Consider the following 18,484-nt stretch of genomic DNA (forward strand, 5'->3'; position numbering starts at 1 on the left):
GACTTTCAGCGCGATCGGAGTCAGAAATAGGAATGACTTCTATTTTAGCCCTTGGCATCGCAGACGCGCACCAGCAGTGTGAGTGCAATAATTAAATAACATGGATTTCTAAATTTATTTTGCTATGCTCACGCACGCGACATGTCCGGTCTGGTCAGCATGTTAGACCCTGCTCCACTTGCGTGACTCCCAAGTTTACTTCGATATGATGGTTATTACATCAATATTTGCTCATAACATGGTGAGTGAGTGGGCTGCATAATAATTTCTCGCACAATTAAATTTACCGACACAAAAAAATCCCACAATATTGAAAGAACAAATTGTCTGTCGGTATTTATAAAGTTGTAACGTCATTTCATGTTTCCATCAACCCGGTCGTGACTTTTTTCATGCGTCAGGTAATTCATCTGCATGATACATTTGGATGGAAACGTGGTTAGTGAAGAAAAATTCACACCCCAGAAACGTAGGCGCACACAGCCCCTACAGTAGACAGCGGCGTGGACCTCTAACGAACGTTTGCGGATCGCCATAATACCATAGAAGAAGGAAACCGGAAAAGGTAAAGAACAGAGGATTGTGGGAAATGTAGCAAATTGTTAGCATATGCAGCAGCCAGTTGTAAGGGTAGTAGCTAGACACGTTAGCTGTATCACAGAATAATTTATTTATATATATTTCGCGGTGCAATATTACCGCCAACATTGTCAAAGCCTCATAATGACCCCAGCTTCATTGGGCCTCTCGTTTATTCTTGCCGTCAGTATTTTTATTGCAAACCCAAGTCCCTCTCATGCCTGGGATTCAGACCTTGAGTTGTTCGACCTGGTGGAGGAAATTCAACAAAACTTTTACGAATTCCTGTCTGTTGAACAGGTAACGTTAAGTCATCGTTAAGTTAGTTCTTTTGTAACCTATAAACGTTGGCTAGCTAGTAAATGTTTGTCTAACCTGAAGGGCTAAGTAGGTAGCTTGCCGGCTTGCCATTGTGCCACATTCAGGGATCTGTTTCGATATCGGGGCCTGCTGTATTTTTTTTTTTTTTAGCTAACTAGCTAACGTTTACTAGTTACGTGTACCGGGAGAGGAGCAAACCATGACGTGTCAGGTTGCTTGTTTCTTTTCACATTTTCAGTTGTCCATTCCTCCCTCCACTCAAGTGAGGTACTGATTTAAAAATGGGTAAATATCGTTAGTTCTTCATCTTGCAAGAACACTTGCAGGGTCACTGTTGCTTCACCTGCCAAAGTGTGCAGCACTGGAACATGTTTTTGGTCCAGCCCTACTCTAACATATCCGATTCAATTACTCCGTTTCAGCTGCGCATCAGCACCATGATTAGCTGAAAGAGGTGTGTTGTAGCAGGGCTGGAACAACAGTCTGCATGCCCAGTATCTCTCGCGGCAGAGGGTTGGCCACCCATCAGAATGCCATGTCCTTGTGGGAAGTGTTAGCCCCGGGGGTGGTTACTGTCCACTGGATAGGATTGGGAAGCTTAGACCCTGGTGCTGTGGGGGTTGTCAGTCACCACATTGGAGGCAGAATGAGAGCATACATACTGATTTATTGCCATAAACCGGTGATTGTGTGAGATCTCACCACACAATATCCTCTGAAAGGTGTCATGAACGTGTAGTTTTACTGTTCATCTCTCCTGACTCCAGGATGCCTCGTCAGTGGACATCAGAAAGGCCTATCGCAGGCTGTCGCTCACTTTGCATCCCGACAAGAACAAAGACGAGAATGCTGAAACCCAATTCAGACAGGTCAGCCCACTCACTCACCATCTTAACACTCCCTACTCCCCCATGTTTTTTGGGGCGGACTGAACTCCACTCCATGGTGAAGGAAGTTTCTGAAGACTCCACCAATGGAGTGAAGCAGAGACGAGGCTTTGTGGAATCTAGGTCAATACTTCAAAAAATTGAAATTATGAAACGCCTATTGTGTACCTATGTTTGTCCTCTGTAGTTGCATGCCTTTGTTTGTTGAAATCCATACTTCAATAAATTGAATCAAATACTACCACCGACTGTTTACTCATTGCTGTTGCTCTAAGATGGCAACTCTGCGCCATGTGCCAGTTAAATCTCAACAGTGACACACTTGGTGGTTGTATTTGATTAACGTTTATTGAAGTATGGATTACAGCAAACAAAGGCACATAACTACAGAGGAATAACATGGTTACAAGGTAGGCGTTTCATAATTAGCATCTTTTGAAGTATTGACCCCGGGAGAATCAATGTAGTCGGAGCTAGTTTCCACAAAGCCTGTGCTCCACTCCACTTGTGTAGTCATCAGAAACACCCTAAACCATGGAGTGCGGTTTCATCCGTTAGCGTTTAAGCCCAACTTCAACTTGTTTGATCTACATCTTGCAAGTAAGCTATGGACACCTTACAGAGAGATTCTGCCATTAGAAAAGGTATTTAAGTGAAACACTTATATGCAGTGTTTCATGGCAGTAAAATTAGTTGGTTAGGTATAGTCCTTTTCATGCAATCTTAAACTAATTGATTAGTTGATTGTAAGTAGTCTATTGTCTTACTGATCATATTTTCTCCCATAGTTGGTGGCCATCTATGAAGTACTGAAAGATGAAGAGAGGAGAGAGAGGTCTGTTTTACAACTTCTTCCTGCTTTTGGTTGTCCCTGCCGTTGACCTTGCACTTATTTCTTCTGAAAGTGGGAGGAGTCTGTCAAATTCATATTATCATACACAATTTTGTTGAGAACATTAGTATTCTGTTTTTATTATGTATACTATATTCTCACCATGTTATTCCCCATAGTCCACTTTATGTATTTCCTATGTATGGTTTGGGTCGGCACGGTAGTGTCCACCACCCCTAAAATGTACTATCAGGGAAATCCTCAAATCACTCATCACCACCTATTGCTTTGGGTCCTCCCAACCACAGGTATAATGATGTCCTGGTCAACGGGCTACCGGACTGGAGGCAGCCAGTGTTTTACTACAGGCGGGTGAGGAAGATGAGCAATGGGGAGCTGGGCTTCCTGCTCTTCCTCATCCTCACTGTGTGCCACTACGCAGTCATCTGGTCCATCTACCTGGAGAAGCAGCTGGTGAGGGGACCGTGCATGACCCTTGACCCTTCTCTTAGTTCTTTACTGAATAGCTGTTATTAAAGGTGGTTGTTATCCATTCCACAGCTTTCATTCAAGTCATTTAACTTGTTTTTCCCCCATTGGGCAGTTATTGCTGGGAATAAAAGCCTTTTTCTGTGTAGGAAAGTAGAAATGTACAGGTGCAATTTAGGACAGGGTTTCTTAGCTTTGGCCACTGCATGAACTAATTTGTCCTATTCACAATGCTCATTTAAATAGTCCAAAATGCAACTTATTGAATTATTCCATATTTCTCTTTATCTGCCATAGAATAAATGTAAGTTATTTGCAGTAAAATGGTTTCCTTCAATCAAGTACACTTGCAAACAAAACTGAGTGTTTGAGTGAGCAAAGTAGGCTACTAATAACCTGACCTCTTTATCCCATATGGTGCTTCTCTTACTAGGATGAACTTCTGAGCAAGAAGAAAAAGGAGAAGAAAAAAAAGATGAGTAGCAAGAGTGCTGAAGAATCACGGTTTGTTGGACAGGATAAAATTGAGAAGTGAGTTGAGCTTTTGTCACTACACATTTCTAATTTCACAAGTAAATAGAAAATTGATGAATAATTTGCTGCTCCAATGAAGGCCTGACTTTTAAAACGGCGGAACTGAATATTGTAGAAATCCAGTGCTATTTACATGTGAAAATATCATGGAAAACACATTGGAATGTTGGTCATTTATCCTGTTCATATGTTTGTATGTAATAATAAACATGGTCACAGTTCCTAATATGTCCATTTCCTGTCAGGTCACATGACAAACCTCATTGGCAGGATATCCTGCCACTCAAGCTGAGCATCTGGCTGTATCTCTCTGTCAAGTCCCTGCCCCATGTCATCCAGGTAATCCTCCAACTCATTCACCCAAACTACTTCACCTTTAGATTTTTTTAATTTCACCTTTATTTAACCAGGTAAGCTAGTTGAACAAGTTCTCATTTGCAACTGTGACTTGGCCAAGATAAAGCATAGCAGTTCGACACATACAACAACACAGTTACACATGGAATGAACAAAACATAGTCAATAATACAGTAGAAAAAAAAGTCTATATACAGTGAGTGCAAATAAGGGAGTTAAGGCAATAAATAGGCCAAGGTGGCGAAGCAATTACAATATGGCAATTAAACACTGGAATGGTAGATGTGCAAAAGATGGATGTGCAAGTAGAGATACTGTGGTGCAAAAGGAGCAAAATAAATAAATACAGTATGGGAATGAGGTAGATAGATGGGCTGTATACAGATGGGCTATGAACAGGTACGGTGATCTGTGAGCTGGTTCTTAAAGCTTGTGAGGGAGATGTGAATCTCCAGCTGGATGTTGATTTTGACCTGAAATATACAGTGCCTAGTGAAAGTATTCCCTTGCACAGTTTCTATAACTTTATTCATGTAAAATAAATGATGCAATTTCATAAGATCTTATCCATATCCCCAGTGACAATTGTCATCCATTTTGTCTGTGTTACAGGATGCCAAACAGTATTACGAAGATTATAAGGAGATGAAAATCAGAGAGAAAGAGGAAGCGGAAGCCATGGCACTGGAAGAACAGGAAGCTACAACAATAAGTAAGGACTTGTAGTATTTTATTGCGTCCAGTAGACCATTTCTGCTGAATTGTGACTTTAATTGTTCACTTTTGTTCACCTGGCCTTTATTGAAAAAAATGTTTTTTTTTTAAACATTTATTAACCTGCCTGGTAAAATAAAGGTTAGATGCATCAAATGAAATAGGAAATAATGACATTTCATTTCTATAGCGAAATAATTTTCCTGTAATCATTCAGGAACTACAATACATCAGTTGCATTTCCCCTAGCCATGTTTTGTAGATGTGCTCGTCTTATCCCATTCCTCACTTGTCATCCCACAGAAGAGAAACGACCCAAAGTGAAGAAGCCGAAGTTTGAGTTCCCCGTTTATGAGCCTTCGCTCAAGGTCGCAGACAGTGCATACTCACCAGTATACGACCAGGGAACGTCCATCGAGGAGATCGAAGACCAGATGGATGACTGGCTAGAGGATAAGAAGTCTCAAAAGAAAAAGGTGGGTCCGCAATATTTTCCTGCTGCGAAAGGATTTGTTCCACGACATTACTAAAGCTCTGCACTTTTAATTCAGGCAAAATGGATTATAAAGTTCAAGTTTTATTTGCCATTTGTAGGTGTAACTGGGAAGTTACCATAGTTTGATATGTCAAATAGATTCTAGTTCTATGATCAAGTAAGGCAAATTGCATGAGGCAACATGCCAAATGGAGTAGATTTTAGATGGTCATTGTTGCAGAATGTTCAACAAAAATGGGTTTTCCTCCAACAGGGATTCCTGAAAAATCTGAAAATTGGTCAAGTTTCTGGAGTTTTTCAGCCCTAGACCACCGTAAGCCACAATGGCCTTATTTGGAATTTATATGATCTAGTCTTGTTTGTTGTTTCCTCAGGCACCTGAGTGGTCAGAAGAGGACATCACTCTTCTGACAAGGAGTATGGCCAAGTTCCCTGGGGGTACACCTGGTCGCTGGGAGAAGATCGCACACGAACTAGGAAGATCGGTGACAGATGTCAGTCTACATTGGGAATGGGTGGTGCATGGAAAACTCTGAACTCAGATGGATGTGAATGTTTTGGCAGTCCTAGGCAAATATATGGCAAAATTAACATTTGTGTTTGGAAATTTAGGAGACTACTAGCTTGCGCTCATCATAGAGTATCAATGAAATATGCTAAATATTGTGATCCTTTGCAGGTTACTGCAAAAGTCAAACAAGTTAAAGACGGTCAAACCAACACATCAGGTAAATAAGCTTATTTTTACTTGATTTTTCACAGTATAAACAGTGCATTCAGAAAGTTTTCATACCCCTCGACCTTTTCCACATTTTGTTACGTTACAGCTGTATTCTAAAATGGATTAAATAGTATTTGTTTCCTCAAGCTACACACAATAAATACCCCATAATGACAAAGCAAAAACAGGTTTTTAGATTTTTCTAAACTGAAATATCACATTTACATAAGTATTCAGACCTTTTACTCAGTGCTTTGTTGAAGCACCTTTTGGCAGCGATTACAGCCTTGAGTATGATGCTATAAGCTTGGCACACCTGTATTTGGGGAGTTTCTCCCATTCTTCTCTGCAGATCCTCTCAAGCTCTGTCAGGTTGGATGGGGAGCGACGCTGCACAGCTATTTTCAAATCAAATCCCCCTTTTGAATTGAATACCATTTTCAGGTCTCTCTAGAGATGTTCAATTGGATTCAAGTCCGGGCCCTGCCTGGGCCACTCAAGGACATTCTTCTCAATATGCTTAAAATTAATCACCTGATCGGATTGTCATGGAAAGAGCAGGTGTATATGGGACTATCCAAATACCATTTGCTCACATGAATCTGTTGGAGTGAAAGTGAAAGCCACTCCTGCGTTGTCTTGACTGTGTGCTTAGGGTCGTTGACCTGTTGGAAGTTGAACCTTTGCCCTAGTCTGAGGTCCTGAGTGCTCTGGAGCAGATTTTCATCAAGGATCTCTGTAATTTGCTCTGTCCATTCCCTCGATCCTGACTAGTCTCCAGGTCCATGTCGCTGAAACGCATCCCCACAGCACAATGCTGTCACAACCATGCTTCACCGTAGAGATGGTGCCAGGTTTCCTCCAGATGTGGCGCTTTGCATTATCCTAACCTTAATTCTAAACCTAATCATTCCAAGCAGTTGCTTATCAACAGATAGTTTGTTGTTAGTATGATCATCTACACATGTATAAAACATTAAGAACAACTTCCTAATATTAAGTTGCACCCCCCTTTTGCCCTCTGAACAGCCTTAATTCGTCAGGGCGTGGACTCTACAAGGTATCGAAAGCGTTCCACAGGGATGCTGGCCGATGTTGACTCTAATGCTTTCTACAGTTTTGCCATGTTGACTGGATGGCCTTTGGGTGATGGACCATTCTTGATACACACAGGAAACAGTTGAGCATGGAAAAACCCAGCAGCGTTGCAATTCTTGACACAATCCGGTGCGCCTGGCACCTACTACCATACCCTGTTCAAAGGCACTTCAATCTTTTGTCTTGCCCATTCACTGTTTAAATGGTACACAATCCATGTCTAAATTGTCTCCAGGCTTAAAAATCCTTCTTTACCCTCCCACCTCCCCTTCATCTACACTGATTGAAGTGGATTTAACAACTGACATCAATAAGGATTATAGCTTTCACCTGATTGGATTGTCTTGGAAAGAGCAGGTGTATATGGGACTATCCAAATCCAAATACTGGGCAGCATTTTAACTTCTACCTCTCTGATGCAGGGCTGGTGAAGCTCTCGGAGCTCAAGGCTCAGGGCAGCGCAGCACTCTCAGGAAAGGGATCCAAAGCTGGGGCCGGAGCTGTACCCGACAGCGTCATGACCCAGCGAGAACACCCGCAACCCCAGCCTCTGGCAGCAGCCACAGCAGAGTGGATGGAGCCCAGTGGAGGAGGGGATGAAGGAGAGGGCATTCAAGCAGGAGGTGTCAGGAGGAGAGGCAGAAAGACTGGGGGTGGAGGGGTGGGGGGCGAGGAGAAAGCCAAGGGGCGCAGACAGAGGGACTTCGACCCCACAGTTGCCACCGAGGACAGCGAGGAGGAGCAGAGTCCGCCCACCACCTCGGTCCCACAACCCTCCAAGGAGAAGGCCGCGGTGGCTGACGACGTCTGGACCCAGAACCAGCAGAAGCTTCTGGAGCTGGCCCTGCAGCAGTACCCGCGAGGCACCACGGAACGCTGGGACAGGATTGCCAAGGTGGTGCCCGGGAAGAGCAAGGTGAGAGCTGGTCCCCCACAATGCAATATTGCAGGGTGTGTCAAAACATTTGGTCGACCCCAGTTTTTGTCGTGTGTGTACAGTTGATCTATCTATATAATCTATATTGTCTGTGGTGTTATGTCTAATTTCAAGACAAATTTTGATGAGATAATTTGTTAGCGGTAGTTAGGTAGAATTAACATGGAAAGAACAACTTAAATTGTCATGAATAGTTGAGATGGTAAACATGATAATTTTGGATGGTGACGGACCTATAACCTTTTCCCCTACTTATTTTTCAGGAGGAGTGTATGATACGTTACAAACTTTTGGCTGAGCTGGTGCTGAAAAGGAAGCAGGCCAAGAGCTGACTCCGCCAAGGACGGCCATCTTGAAATCACTTTCTGGCTCCTAGTCCCTTTTCCTAGCTACTATCCACTTCAATGTGATCTGAAAAGCCTGGATAGATGAAGGCAATATAGTGAAAAAATCCACATTGCATATTGTTGGGCCATATTGCTTTTACCTGTCCAGTTCCTTCAGATCTGTGAACAGGACAGGGAGAGGAGCAGGGGGAAGGGCCATCCTCTCATGTCTGTCATGTGCCTTAGCTCCACCCAAAGCATGCCATCCAGCCTCTGAACTGCTATGTGAGGATTCAAAGCACCAACAAAAAACATCTATAGTTTTTTTTGTACTTCAATATGTTTTGACTTCTGCTTTGCGCTGTCATTTGAAATCACACATGTACTGAATATAACTTCTTTGAGATGAGGAAATAAACTGTTTTATTTATTTACATGGATGACATGTCTTTGAGACCCATTTTAGTGTAATGCGTCAATGTACTATGTTTGAACGAAAAGTAAGATATGAAAATATATACATTTTTTGAAGGCAAATATGAATATGGGGTTGAGTAAGTACCTAATGAAGGAGGCGAAAGTACAGAATAGGCCATTTTTATTGTATTTAAATTTTTACAGTATACTATTTGTATATTTTTTAATTTTTTATGTATAGGCATGTAGTCCGACCTGAATCATTGTACATCATGAAATTGGGCAGGTCTGGGCAGTGTGATTCAGAGGTAGTCTAGGCAGGGGGGAAATGTTATTATGTCCACCTCCCTCCCTACCGAGGCAGTGCTTTGATAATCCTCCAAGAGTCAACACCCACACTGCTACACAGCCTGTGTTTACTGTGTTAGTACTCCTTATTATCTTTTGAGTTTTGAAGTCAGACTAATTTGGTGAATATGAATCCTCATTGTGCGCGCTGTGGGAAAATTGTTTATGCCACAGAGAAAGTCAACTGCCTGGATAAGGTGAGACCTGAACTGTCTGTTGTTGTTTGTCATTTTAGGACTACCTCTGATGAACGTACTAATGGGTGTCTTATTTTTTTTGAGATATCTGATGGTTTTGCCTTTGTATTGACACTCTTATGCAGTATTGGCACAAAGGATGTTTCCACTGTGAGGTCTGCAGGATGACCCTCAACATGAAGAACTACAAAGGCTATGAAAAGAAGCCCTACTGTAATTCGTGAGTCGTGTTGTTCCCTTAGCCTCCAAATGCTATTTCCCTACTGAATTTTCACCAACTGCTGTCTGTGAGAAACCCTCTACGTACTTTTGTGCTGTATTGTAGTTTGAATACGTGTGTTCTATTCCGGTCATTTGAATAATGTTGTTGGTAAATATTACAGGTGTAATTGGTTTACCCTAAAGTCGGTTTCCCAGACCCAGATTAAGGAACTAGTGTTGTCTGCAAACGGTTTGTTGCTCCCACAAGTGAAACTTTACAGAGCTTTTTAATGATAAATGGCAAATGATGTTTCAACCAACATGGTCTTCCTCTGTCGCTTTGTTAGGCTAAAATCACTTGTGTGGGAGCTGAAAACAGTGCACGGATTCACTCATTCCCACTGTCCTTATAGAATAAAATACAATCGAATCACTTTAATTTTGAAGTAAATTCAGTTGTGGCAACTCTGATAAGATTTAAAGATATAGTAAACATATAACATCCTTGCAGGCACTATCCAAAGCAGTCATTCACCATTGTTGCAGATACTCCTGAGAACCTTCGACTGAGACAGCAAAGTGAGCTTCAGAGTCAGGTATGCAGTATACACACCTTTGCCTTTTGAACCATCATTATTCCCTTTTACATTTAAAATCTGTTTGCCAAAAAATATGATGATCAAAAACAATTATGACCATAGTTGTTTTTCAATCAATATATTAATTCAATATAGTCGTGGAGTGGATTGAATGGAGGGGAGTGAAACTACGCAGTTTAATTTGCCTGCACATGTAACAAGGTGTGACGTTATGGGGGTGTATTCATTGGTGCACACTGTAGCTTAATGGGTTGCAACAAAAGGTAAACAAGCATTTCTTATTGGAAAAATGCAGGTAGGTCCTGTTCCGTTTGCTTCCAATTTGAAAACAGCCCAGGATGAGGGGGAATGAGCTAGCGCTCAACTCTGCTGGCTGCTGAAGGATCCCCCTGGCTTCTCCACCTGCCCATGCACTTTGTGCTGCCATCTCACTCTTGAGGGTTCCTGGCACTATTCCCTACTCAAGACACACTTCCACTATGCTTGACAAAAGCTGACCTCTAGATATTTTACATGGAAGGTTTCCCGTCCCTTCTATGGAGACAGCGCTTTATGTAACAGTGTCAAGCAACATATTTAGTGCATCGGGTGCTGGATTCTGACTAACAGAGCATTTAATCAATAAGGTTGACTTGTGTATCTATTGAATCTGTCTAGGGGACAATGCCCTTTAAATACCCTCAGGTTAAAGGCGCAATCTGCCACTCTTTTGGTAAACAGCTGAGAGATAAGCCTGGAGCAATGTAACCACTCTCAAATGTATAGACAGAGCTATGGATGCTCAGACTGACCATCCATGACATCAACATTATAGTTTTAACAATGTGTTGAGGCTATACAGTATTTGTTTAAATATACATTGTTTTCAAAGAATGGCTTAAAACAAGCTTATATTTGGGGGTTTTGATGGGGTATGATAATTCTACTAAGCTCATGAGGCATTTAAGTTATATTCTTCCAGAATAAATTGGTATATACAGTGCATTGGGAAAGTATTCAGACCCCTTGTATTTTTCCACATTTTGTTATGTTACAGCCTTATTCTAAAATGGATTAAAACTACACATAATACCCCATAATGACAATGTGAAAACCAGGTTTTTAGAAAAAGAAAAAAAACGTAACACTGTATTTACATAAGTATTCAGACCCTTGCTATAAGACTGGAAATTGAGTTCAGGTGCATCCTGTTTCCATTGATCATGCTCAAGATGTTTCTACAAGTTGGAGTCCACCTGTGGTAAATTCAATTGACTGGATATAATTTGGAAAGGAACACACCTGTCTATGTAAGGTCCCACAGTTGACAGTGCATGTCAGAGCAAAAACCAGGCCATGAGGTCGTAGAGACACATGACAGTTTACCAAAAGGCACCTAAAGACTCTGACCATGAGAAACTAGATTCTCTGGTCTGATGAAACCAAAATTGAACTCCTTGGCCTGAATGCCAAGCGTCACGTCTGGAGGAAACCTGGCACCATCCCGAAGGTGAAGCAAGGTGATGGCACATCATGCTGTGGGGATGTTTTTCAGCAGCACGGAATGGGAGACTAGTCGGGATCGAGGGAAAGATGAACGGCGCAAATTACAGAGATCCTTGATGAAAACCTGCTCAGGACCTCAGACTAGGGAAAAGGTTCCCCTTTCAACAGGACAATGACCCTAAGCACACAGCCAAGACAACGTAGGAGTGGCTTTGGGACAAGTCTCCGAATGTCCTTAAGTGGCCCAGCCATAGCCTGGACTTGAACCCAATCAAACGTCTCTGGAGAGACCTGAAAATAGCTGTGCCATGACGCTCTCCATCCGACCTTACTTACTTACCTACTTTATTGTCCCGATGGGGAAATTTTGTTGCAGTATCATATACACATTTAAAGTGCTGTTTAAATACCGCAGAAAACAAATTGACAATACAACATTTCATAAGTTACATACCAATAGAAAGAGCCTGATGTTATTATTGGGTCGATAGGAACATTAGCCTGAGCTGTTAAGGAGGGATATCACACCTGACACAAATTATTGTCTAGTTCGGTTTTTCCTGCCGGGGGTGCCCTATACCTGCACCCAGAGGGGTGTAGTTCAACGTCCTGGTACAGGGGGTGGCTTGGGTCTAAAATAATTTTGTGAGCCTTGTTGAGGGCCCTGACCTTAAAGATCCCATCCAAGCCTGTCTGTTTGACTCCAAGTACCTTGCTTGCTGTGGTGATAATCCTTCTCAGCATATTTTACTGGCTGACAGAGTTTGAGAGGATCTGTAGAGAAGAATGGGAGAAACTCCCCAAATACCGGTGTGCCAAGCTTGTTGCGTCAACATAACCACTGCCAAAGGTGCTTCAACAAAGTACTGAGTAAAGGGTTTGAATACGTATGTATATGTGATGTTTCAGTTTTATAAATTTGTTTAAAAATACGTTTTTACTTTGTCATTTAGGGGTATTGTGTGTAGATTGATGAGGAAAATAACAATTTAATCAATTTTAGAGTACAGGGCCGCAGCCATGGGTGGGCCTGGAAGGGCATAGGCCCATCCACTGGGGAGCCAGCCAATCAATTCATTTTTTCCCCCCAAAGGGGTTTTATTACAGACAGAAATTTCATCAGCTGTCCGGGTGGCTGGTCTCAGACATCCCACAGGCGAAGAAGCCGGGATGTGGAGGTCCGGGGCTGGCGTGGTTACACGGTGGTCTGCGGTTGTGAGGCCAGTTAAACGTACTGCCAAATTTTCTAAAACGACTTTGGAGGCTGCTTATGGTAGAGAGTTTAACATTAAATTCACTGGCAGCAGCAGTGGTGGACATTCCTGCAGTCAGCATGCCAATTGCACGCTCCTTCAAACCTTCAGACGTGGCAATATGTTGTGTGACAAAACTGCACATTTTAGAGTAGGCTTTTATTGTCTCCAGCACAAGGTGCATCTGTATAATGATCATTCTATTTAATCAGCTTCGTGCTATGCCACACTTGTCAAGTGGATAGATTATCTTGGCAAAGGAGTAACGCTCATTAACATGGATGTAAACAAATTTGTGCATAACATTTTTTGAGAAATAGGCTTTCTGTGGATATGGAACATTTCTGGGATGTTTTATTTCAGCTCATGGAACATGGGACCAACACTCTACATGTTGCGTTTTATATTTTTGTTCAGTATATAATTCATTTAAGAGTCAAAATGCCCATTTCCGTTTTGACATTTGTTTCCATGTACTGGGGGGCATGGTGCGCTGTGTAGGGAGAAGGCATGCTCTGATGGAGCACTTTCTCTGGAGATGTACTTTGATATAATTCCCATTCAACCCTTTACCCTTGTGGGAATTGGCCTAGGGCTGAATTAAAATGTTTGTTTACAGAAGAAATATGAAATGCTTGCTAGCAATTGAAAGGGAACACTTTGGAGATTGTTGAGGACACAACAGTTCACCTGACACGACTGAATCCAAAAATTGCAATGTTGATTTGATGTGTATTTGACATTTACTGTACTTTTTGACAAAATCTGAAAATACTCTGTTTACATTCTGTAACATGATAAGAATATGGGTGCAGCATAAGACAAAATGACAAGGGTTTGGGTGAGAGGACTAACTGGTATCTCAAAGTGGCCACACACCTCTCCAAAATGTGCACAGTTCCTAAGCCATTTCAATGCACAAGAGTCTTCTACTAAACTCATTAAAAAAAGAAACGTCCTCATTGCCCTCCGATCACTGGTCCGTCCTGTCTCCCTGTAGAGCTGTCTTAGGCATCTCACATTACGGACATTGCAATTTATTGCCCTGGCCACATCTGCAGTCCTCATGCCTCCTTGCAGCATGCCTAAGGCACGTTCACGCAGATGAGCAGGGACCCTGGGCATCTTTCTTTTGGTGTTTTTCAGAGTCAGTATAAAGGCCTCTTTAGTGTCCTAGGTTTTCATAACTGTGACCTTAATTGCCTACCGTCTGTAAGCTGTTAGTGTCTTAACCATTCCACAGGTGCATGTGTATTAATTGTTTATGGTTCATTGAACAAGCATGGGAAACAGTGTTTAAACCCTTTACAATGAAGATCTGTTAAGTTATTTGGATTTTTACGAATTATCTTTGAAAGACAGGGTCCTGAAAAAGGGACGTTTCTTTTTTTTGCTGAGTTTATAAGGTGCTTTTTGGAGCTCTCCTAGCTGTGCCATTGAGGAACTACAGGAACAAACTTTTAGCCTAGTTGTTTAGTTTGAAAAACAACCCTGCATCCCCGCCAATCACAGGATCATTATTGTTGTTTACAGCTGTCAGTCAAAACCCATACAGCGCTGTGAAGGGCAGAGCCTGAGCTCTGAGGTAATTTATAGGGTGTTACTTAGGACAGCCACTGCGTTCCAATTTAGGCGCTTATCAGTGCCCAAATCTGCCATTGTCAACCTGTATACGAGTGTAAAGGACTACGGAAATGTACATAAATTACAGTAAATGGACAGCATGTATTCGTGCTTTTCTAGATTTAGGACAACAAAGCGTGTTCGGGTTGAATTACGGCCATAGTCTCTCTCGGCATTGATTTTGGAGACTGCTTGGTTGAATAATAGTATAATTAATGGCCTTTGCCTAGGCTTGTTACAATCTGAAGTGCGTTAACCCAAAGATTTTGGAAAATACTTGTTACCAAGTATGCTTATGGACTGGGATGGAGTTAGAGACAAGGGGTGTTGCACTGTCATTGTTTGATAGAATACCTTATAATTGACTTTCCATCCAAGAGTATAGTAACTGTATACTGCTTGGTTGCATACATTTTACAGCTAACCGCTCAAGCTCTCCCCAATCTGCAGGTGAAGTACAAGAAAGACTTTGAGGAGAGCAAAGGACGAGGCTTCAAATTTGTGCTGGACACTCCTGAGCTGCAGAGACTACGACGAGCCCAGGATCAGATCAGTAATGTAGGTTCAAGTGTCTCTTTGCCCATCCACCGGAGGGAGGAAATTAGTTGGGAGCTATACGTACAGTGCCTTCAGAAAGTATTCATACCCCTTGACATATGCCACATTTTATTGTGTTACAGCCAGATTTCAAAAGGGTTTACATTTATCCCTCCCATCTACACACAATACCCCATAATGACTAAGGGAAAACATGTATTTAGGCATTTTTGCAAAAAATACAGAAATATCTCATTTACGTAAGAACTCACACCTGTGAGTCAATACGTTAGAATCACCTTTGGCAATGATTACAGCTTTGAGTCTTTCTGGGTAAGTCAGAGCTTTGCACATTATTCTTAAAATTATTCAAGATCTGTCAAGATGGTTGTTGGTCATTGCTAGTGACAACAAAAGAAATCACCAGAAACACAACCAAATGTGGAAAAGGTCAAGGGGTATGAATGCCTTCTGGAGGCGATGTATGTAGGTGTATAACATGTGTATAAGATTTTTTTTTTTTTTACCCACATGCACAAAAGTTAGTTTACTTAGGAAATATGTTGTCTGGATCCACACATTTGTCAGTGTTTCCTAAAAACAAAATGTGCATATTTAGCTGATGCATAATCTGACTGTGTTTCACATAGTAATTGAAATGGTTTCCTATTATACCATTAAAAAAAATGAAATTAACCCTGGTTAATGTATCCTCAGAATACACTGATAGCATGTAAACTTGTCTGTGTCTCTCGCAGGTGAAATACCACAAGGACGTTGAGGTGATGGGCCCACAAGGAGTCACACATGGTGTTCATGCACCTTACCTTGTGCGTGGCCAGCTGCGTCAAAACGTCCGAACTGAAAATACAGGGCACAAGGGTGTGCACCAGTACATAGTGGAGATGGCCCGGAGGCCTGGTGTCATCGTAGGTGGGTTTTAATCTTGTATAGACATTTTATTTTTGATGTCTGGGTCTTGAGAGGTTGTTTCTTTCTTTTTTCTGTAAGCAGGAAGTTGGCCTGCTATTTATGATGAGGTCATAATCCTGAGTAACTTTATATTTAATCTTTATTCATGCAGGGTGGAATCCCATTGAGTCCAAGGTCTCTTTTACAAGGGAGCCCTTCAACCATACCACATTTTTAAGTTGTCTCGGGTTCAAATTGTTCATGATGAATCACAGTAACAAACAAGTTTCCTTGATATTTGTAGCCGCAGCAGCAGCCAACAGTTAGATAGCCATCAATATTGGGTTAGTCTTAGCATGCTGCTGGATAATGGAGTCAGCCCCGTGTTTAGGCAACAACTGAACCAAGTGTCTGTACTGTAACAGACTGTCTGCGGTGTGTCTTTGCAGCTCCTGTGCTGCCAGGCGCGTACTACCCCAGTGGACACATCCAGGGGCACAGCTACATGCACCAGACCAGTATGCACTCCTTACGGTCTCTGCAGGTGAATTAATCTATTTATTAATATAGTAGTCATTTATCTAGCAATCAATCAAGTCTGTGACAGGCATCAGGGATACAAAGATTGTTTGCTCTTGACAATAGAAATCAGCATCATGCATCCTAATAAATATCCTTTCACACTTGATGAGCCAGACCAAACTGTACTGGGCAAGCATGATTACGCATAAACAATAGTTGCTGGAACCATGCTGGAAAGGTTCATATGAAAATAAAATGTCCAAGCCAGCCCAGTACAGGTTGTGTTGGCCCCAATAGTGTGAGTCTGGTCAAACGGCCTACTGTTTCAGTTGATGTGTTTTTGCACCCCGACTGGGTAGAGTCCCCAATTGGCACCCTTTTCCCTATTTAGTGAACTACTTTGGTCAAAAGTAGTGCAATATTAGGGAATAAAGTGCCATTTGGGATGTAGCTGTTGTCTCACCTTGGTGCTATCTTGCCACAGAGTGTGTACAGAGCCCTCTACGATTACGTGAGCCAAGACACGGATGAGGTGTCGTTTCGGGACGGTGACATCATCCACAGCGTGCAGCCCATTGATGGGGGTTGGGTGTACGGCACGGTGCAAAGGACTGGCAGGTCTGGGATGCTCCCTGGTAACTACATAGAGGGTCTCCACTAAGGCTTACCAAACTAACTCAAGGCCTGGAACACATTCAAGTTGTACAACTGTTTTGATACAACAGTTTGTCTGCACAAAAATAAAGGCCTCAATTCAATCAGATCGAGCGTAAACCCTCATTGGCCAACATCCGCATAGTGTATAACATGACAAATCTGTGAGCGGCTGCTTTTGTGTCACCAACCACTCCTTTTCTTATTATCCCTACCGCGGTAGAAAATGTAGGCTATCAATTATAGAAATATTGACAGGGGCTAATGCATGGGGCGGTGCACAATTGGCCCAGCGTCATCCGGATTAGGGGAGGGTTTAGCCAGCAGGGATGCCCTTGTCCCATCGCGCACTAGCGACTCCTGTGGTTGGCTGGGCACGCTGACACGGTCGCCAGGTGTATGGTGTTTCCTCTGACACGTTGGTGCGGCTGGCTTCCGGGTTAAGTGGCCATTGTGTCAAGAAGCAGTGCGGTTGGGTTGTGTTTCGCAGGACACCATGAAAATTGGGGAGAAAACATGTCCGCGATAAGGTAACACACGGAGCCGCTTGTGGGTTTGACAGCTCTAACGCCACACCACCACCAAAATGACCGCTATGCGGATGTTGGTTTCGCTAATGATAGAATCTAGCCCAACAGTAGTTGTACAACCTGAGTGTATACTGGGTCTGACAGAGCATTATGTAGATAAGATGCACCATGACACTCGAAGCCTCTGTATGGTGAGGATTTCCATCAGAATATACAAGTGGTAATAGCAATTGAAAATGTTTTTGGAAATATATGAACAAGTAAAGATTCAAATTCTGTACATGTTTAAAAATGAATAACTGTCATTTGTGTGCTTATAGTATATAACATGTTCTATTCACAGCAGTGTGTGCACTACAAAGTATGTTAACAATGAGTGTTCCATCTTCAAATCTAAAGTTGTAAACATGACAAAATTCCAGTACGTAATGTCAAGCTACTGTATGCAACCTGTCACTTGCACTTCTTCGATTCCATGTCTTCAATTCAAATGCAGGCAAAAGGTTTGCAGATAAATGTTTTTTTAAAGTTAAATGTATTAACATTAAGTATTTTCTTGTTTAATAGTTTCCATACCTTAAAATAAATAAAAGATGACTGGCTGCAATACACAATTTCCATGTGGTTATTTTGGTGTACATACAGCTAATTTTAGCACAGGACATCAGGAGCACCTGCCAGCAAGCTGTTGCAGTAACTACATAGAAGAGCCCTTAACCTCTTTACACTCGTGGGAATGGGCCTATATGGATAAGGCTACATGAAAATGCATAACCATGGTAGCAATTGAAAGGGAACAGTTTTGAGATTATGGGGAAATTATTGGACCAAAAATGCAGACAACAGTTCACATGACACATTTGTTGATAACGAAATTAGAAAATACTCTAGATACATTCAGTAACATAAAAATAT

General features: G+C 42.0%; 1 protein-coding gene across 2 annotated transcripts; it reads left to right on the forward strand.

Annotated features, from left to right (window-relative positions):
- Positions 1 to 568: 568 nt before the first annotated feature.
- LOC109874931 (LIM zinc-binding domain-containing Nebulette) lies at positions 569 to 18,178 on the forward strand. Of its 2 annotated transcripts, none has more exons than XM_020467000.2 (17): positions 569 to 879; positions 1,668 to 1,769; positions 2,576 to 2,622; positions 2,928 to 3,093; positions 3,542 to 3,639; positions 3,888 to 3,981; positions 4,612 to 4,711; positions 5,017 to 5,189; positions 5,584 to 5,703; positions 5,889 to 5,937; positions 7,451 to 7,944; positions 8,229 to 9,253; positions 9,379 to 10,050; positions 14,865 to 14,972; positions 15,710 to 15,884; positions 16,313 to 16,407; positions 16,870 to 18,178. In XM_020467000.2, exons 1-12 carry the CDS (start codon positions 724 to 726, stop codon positions 8,295 to 8,297), a joined length of 1,668 nt encoding a protein of 555 aa, XP_020322589.1. In that variant the 5' UTR covers positions 569 to 723; the 3' UTR covers positions 8,298 to 9,253; positions 9,379 to 10,050; positions 14,865 to 14,972; positions 15,710 to 15,884; positions 16,313 to 16,407; positions 16,870 to 18,178. The 2 variants fall into 2 exon arrangements, with proteins under 2 accessions (XP_020322589.1, XP_031666205.1); XM_031810345.1 differs by having other exon boundaries at positions 577 to 879; positions 5,584 to 5,937; positions 9,379 to 9,473; positions 9,966 to 10,050.
- Positions 18,179 to 18,484: the final 306 nt, after the last annotated feature.

This window comes from Oncorhynchus kisutch, linkage group LG30, assembly GCF_002021735.2.
Source record: "Oncorhynchus kisutch isolate 150728-3 linkage group LG30, Okis_V2, whole genome shotgun sequence".
NCBI classification, from domain to species: domain Eukaryota; kingdom Metazoa; phylum Chordata; class Actinopteri; order Salmoniformes; family Salmonidae; genus Oncorhynchus; species Oncorhynchus kisutch.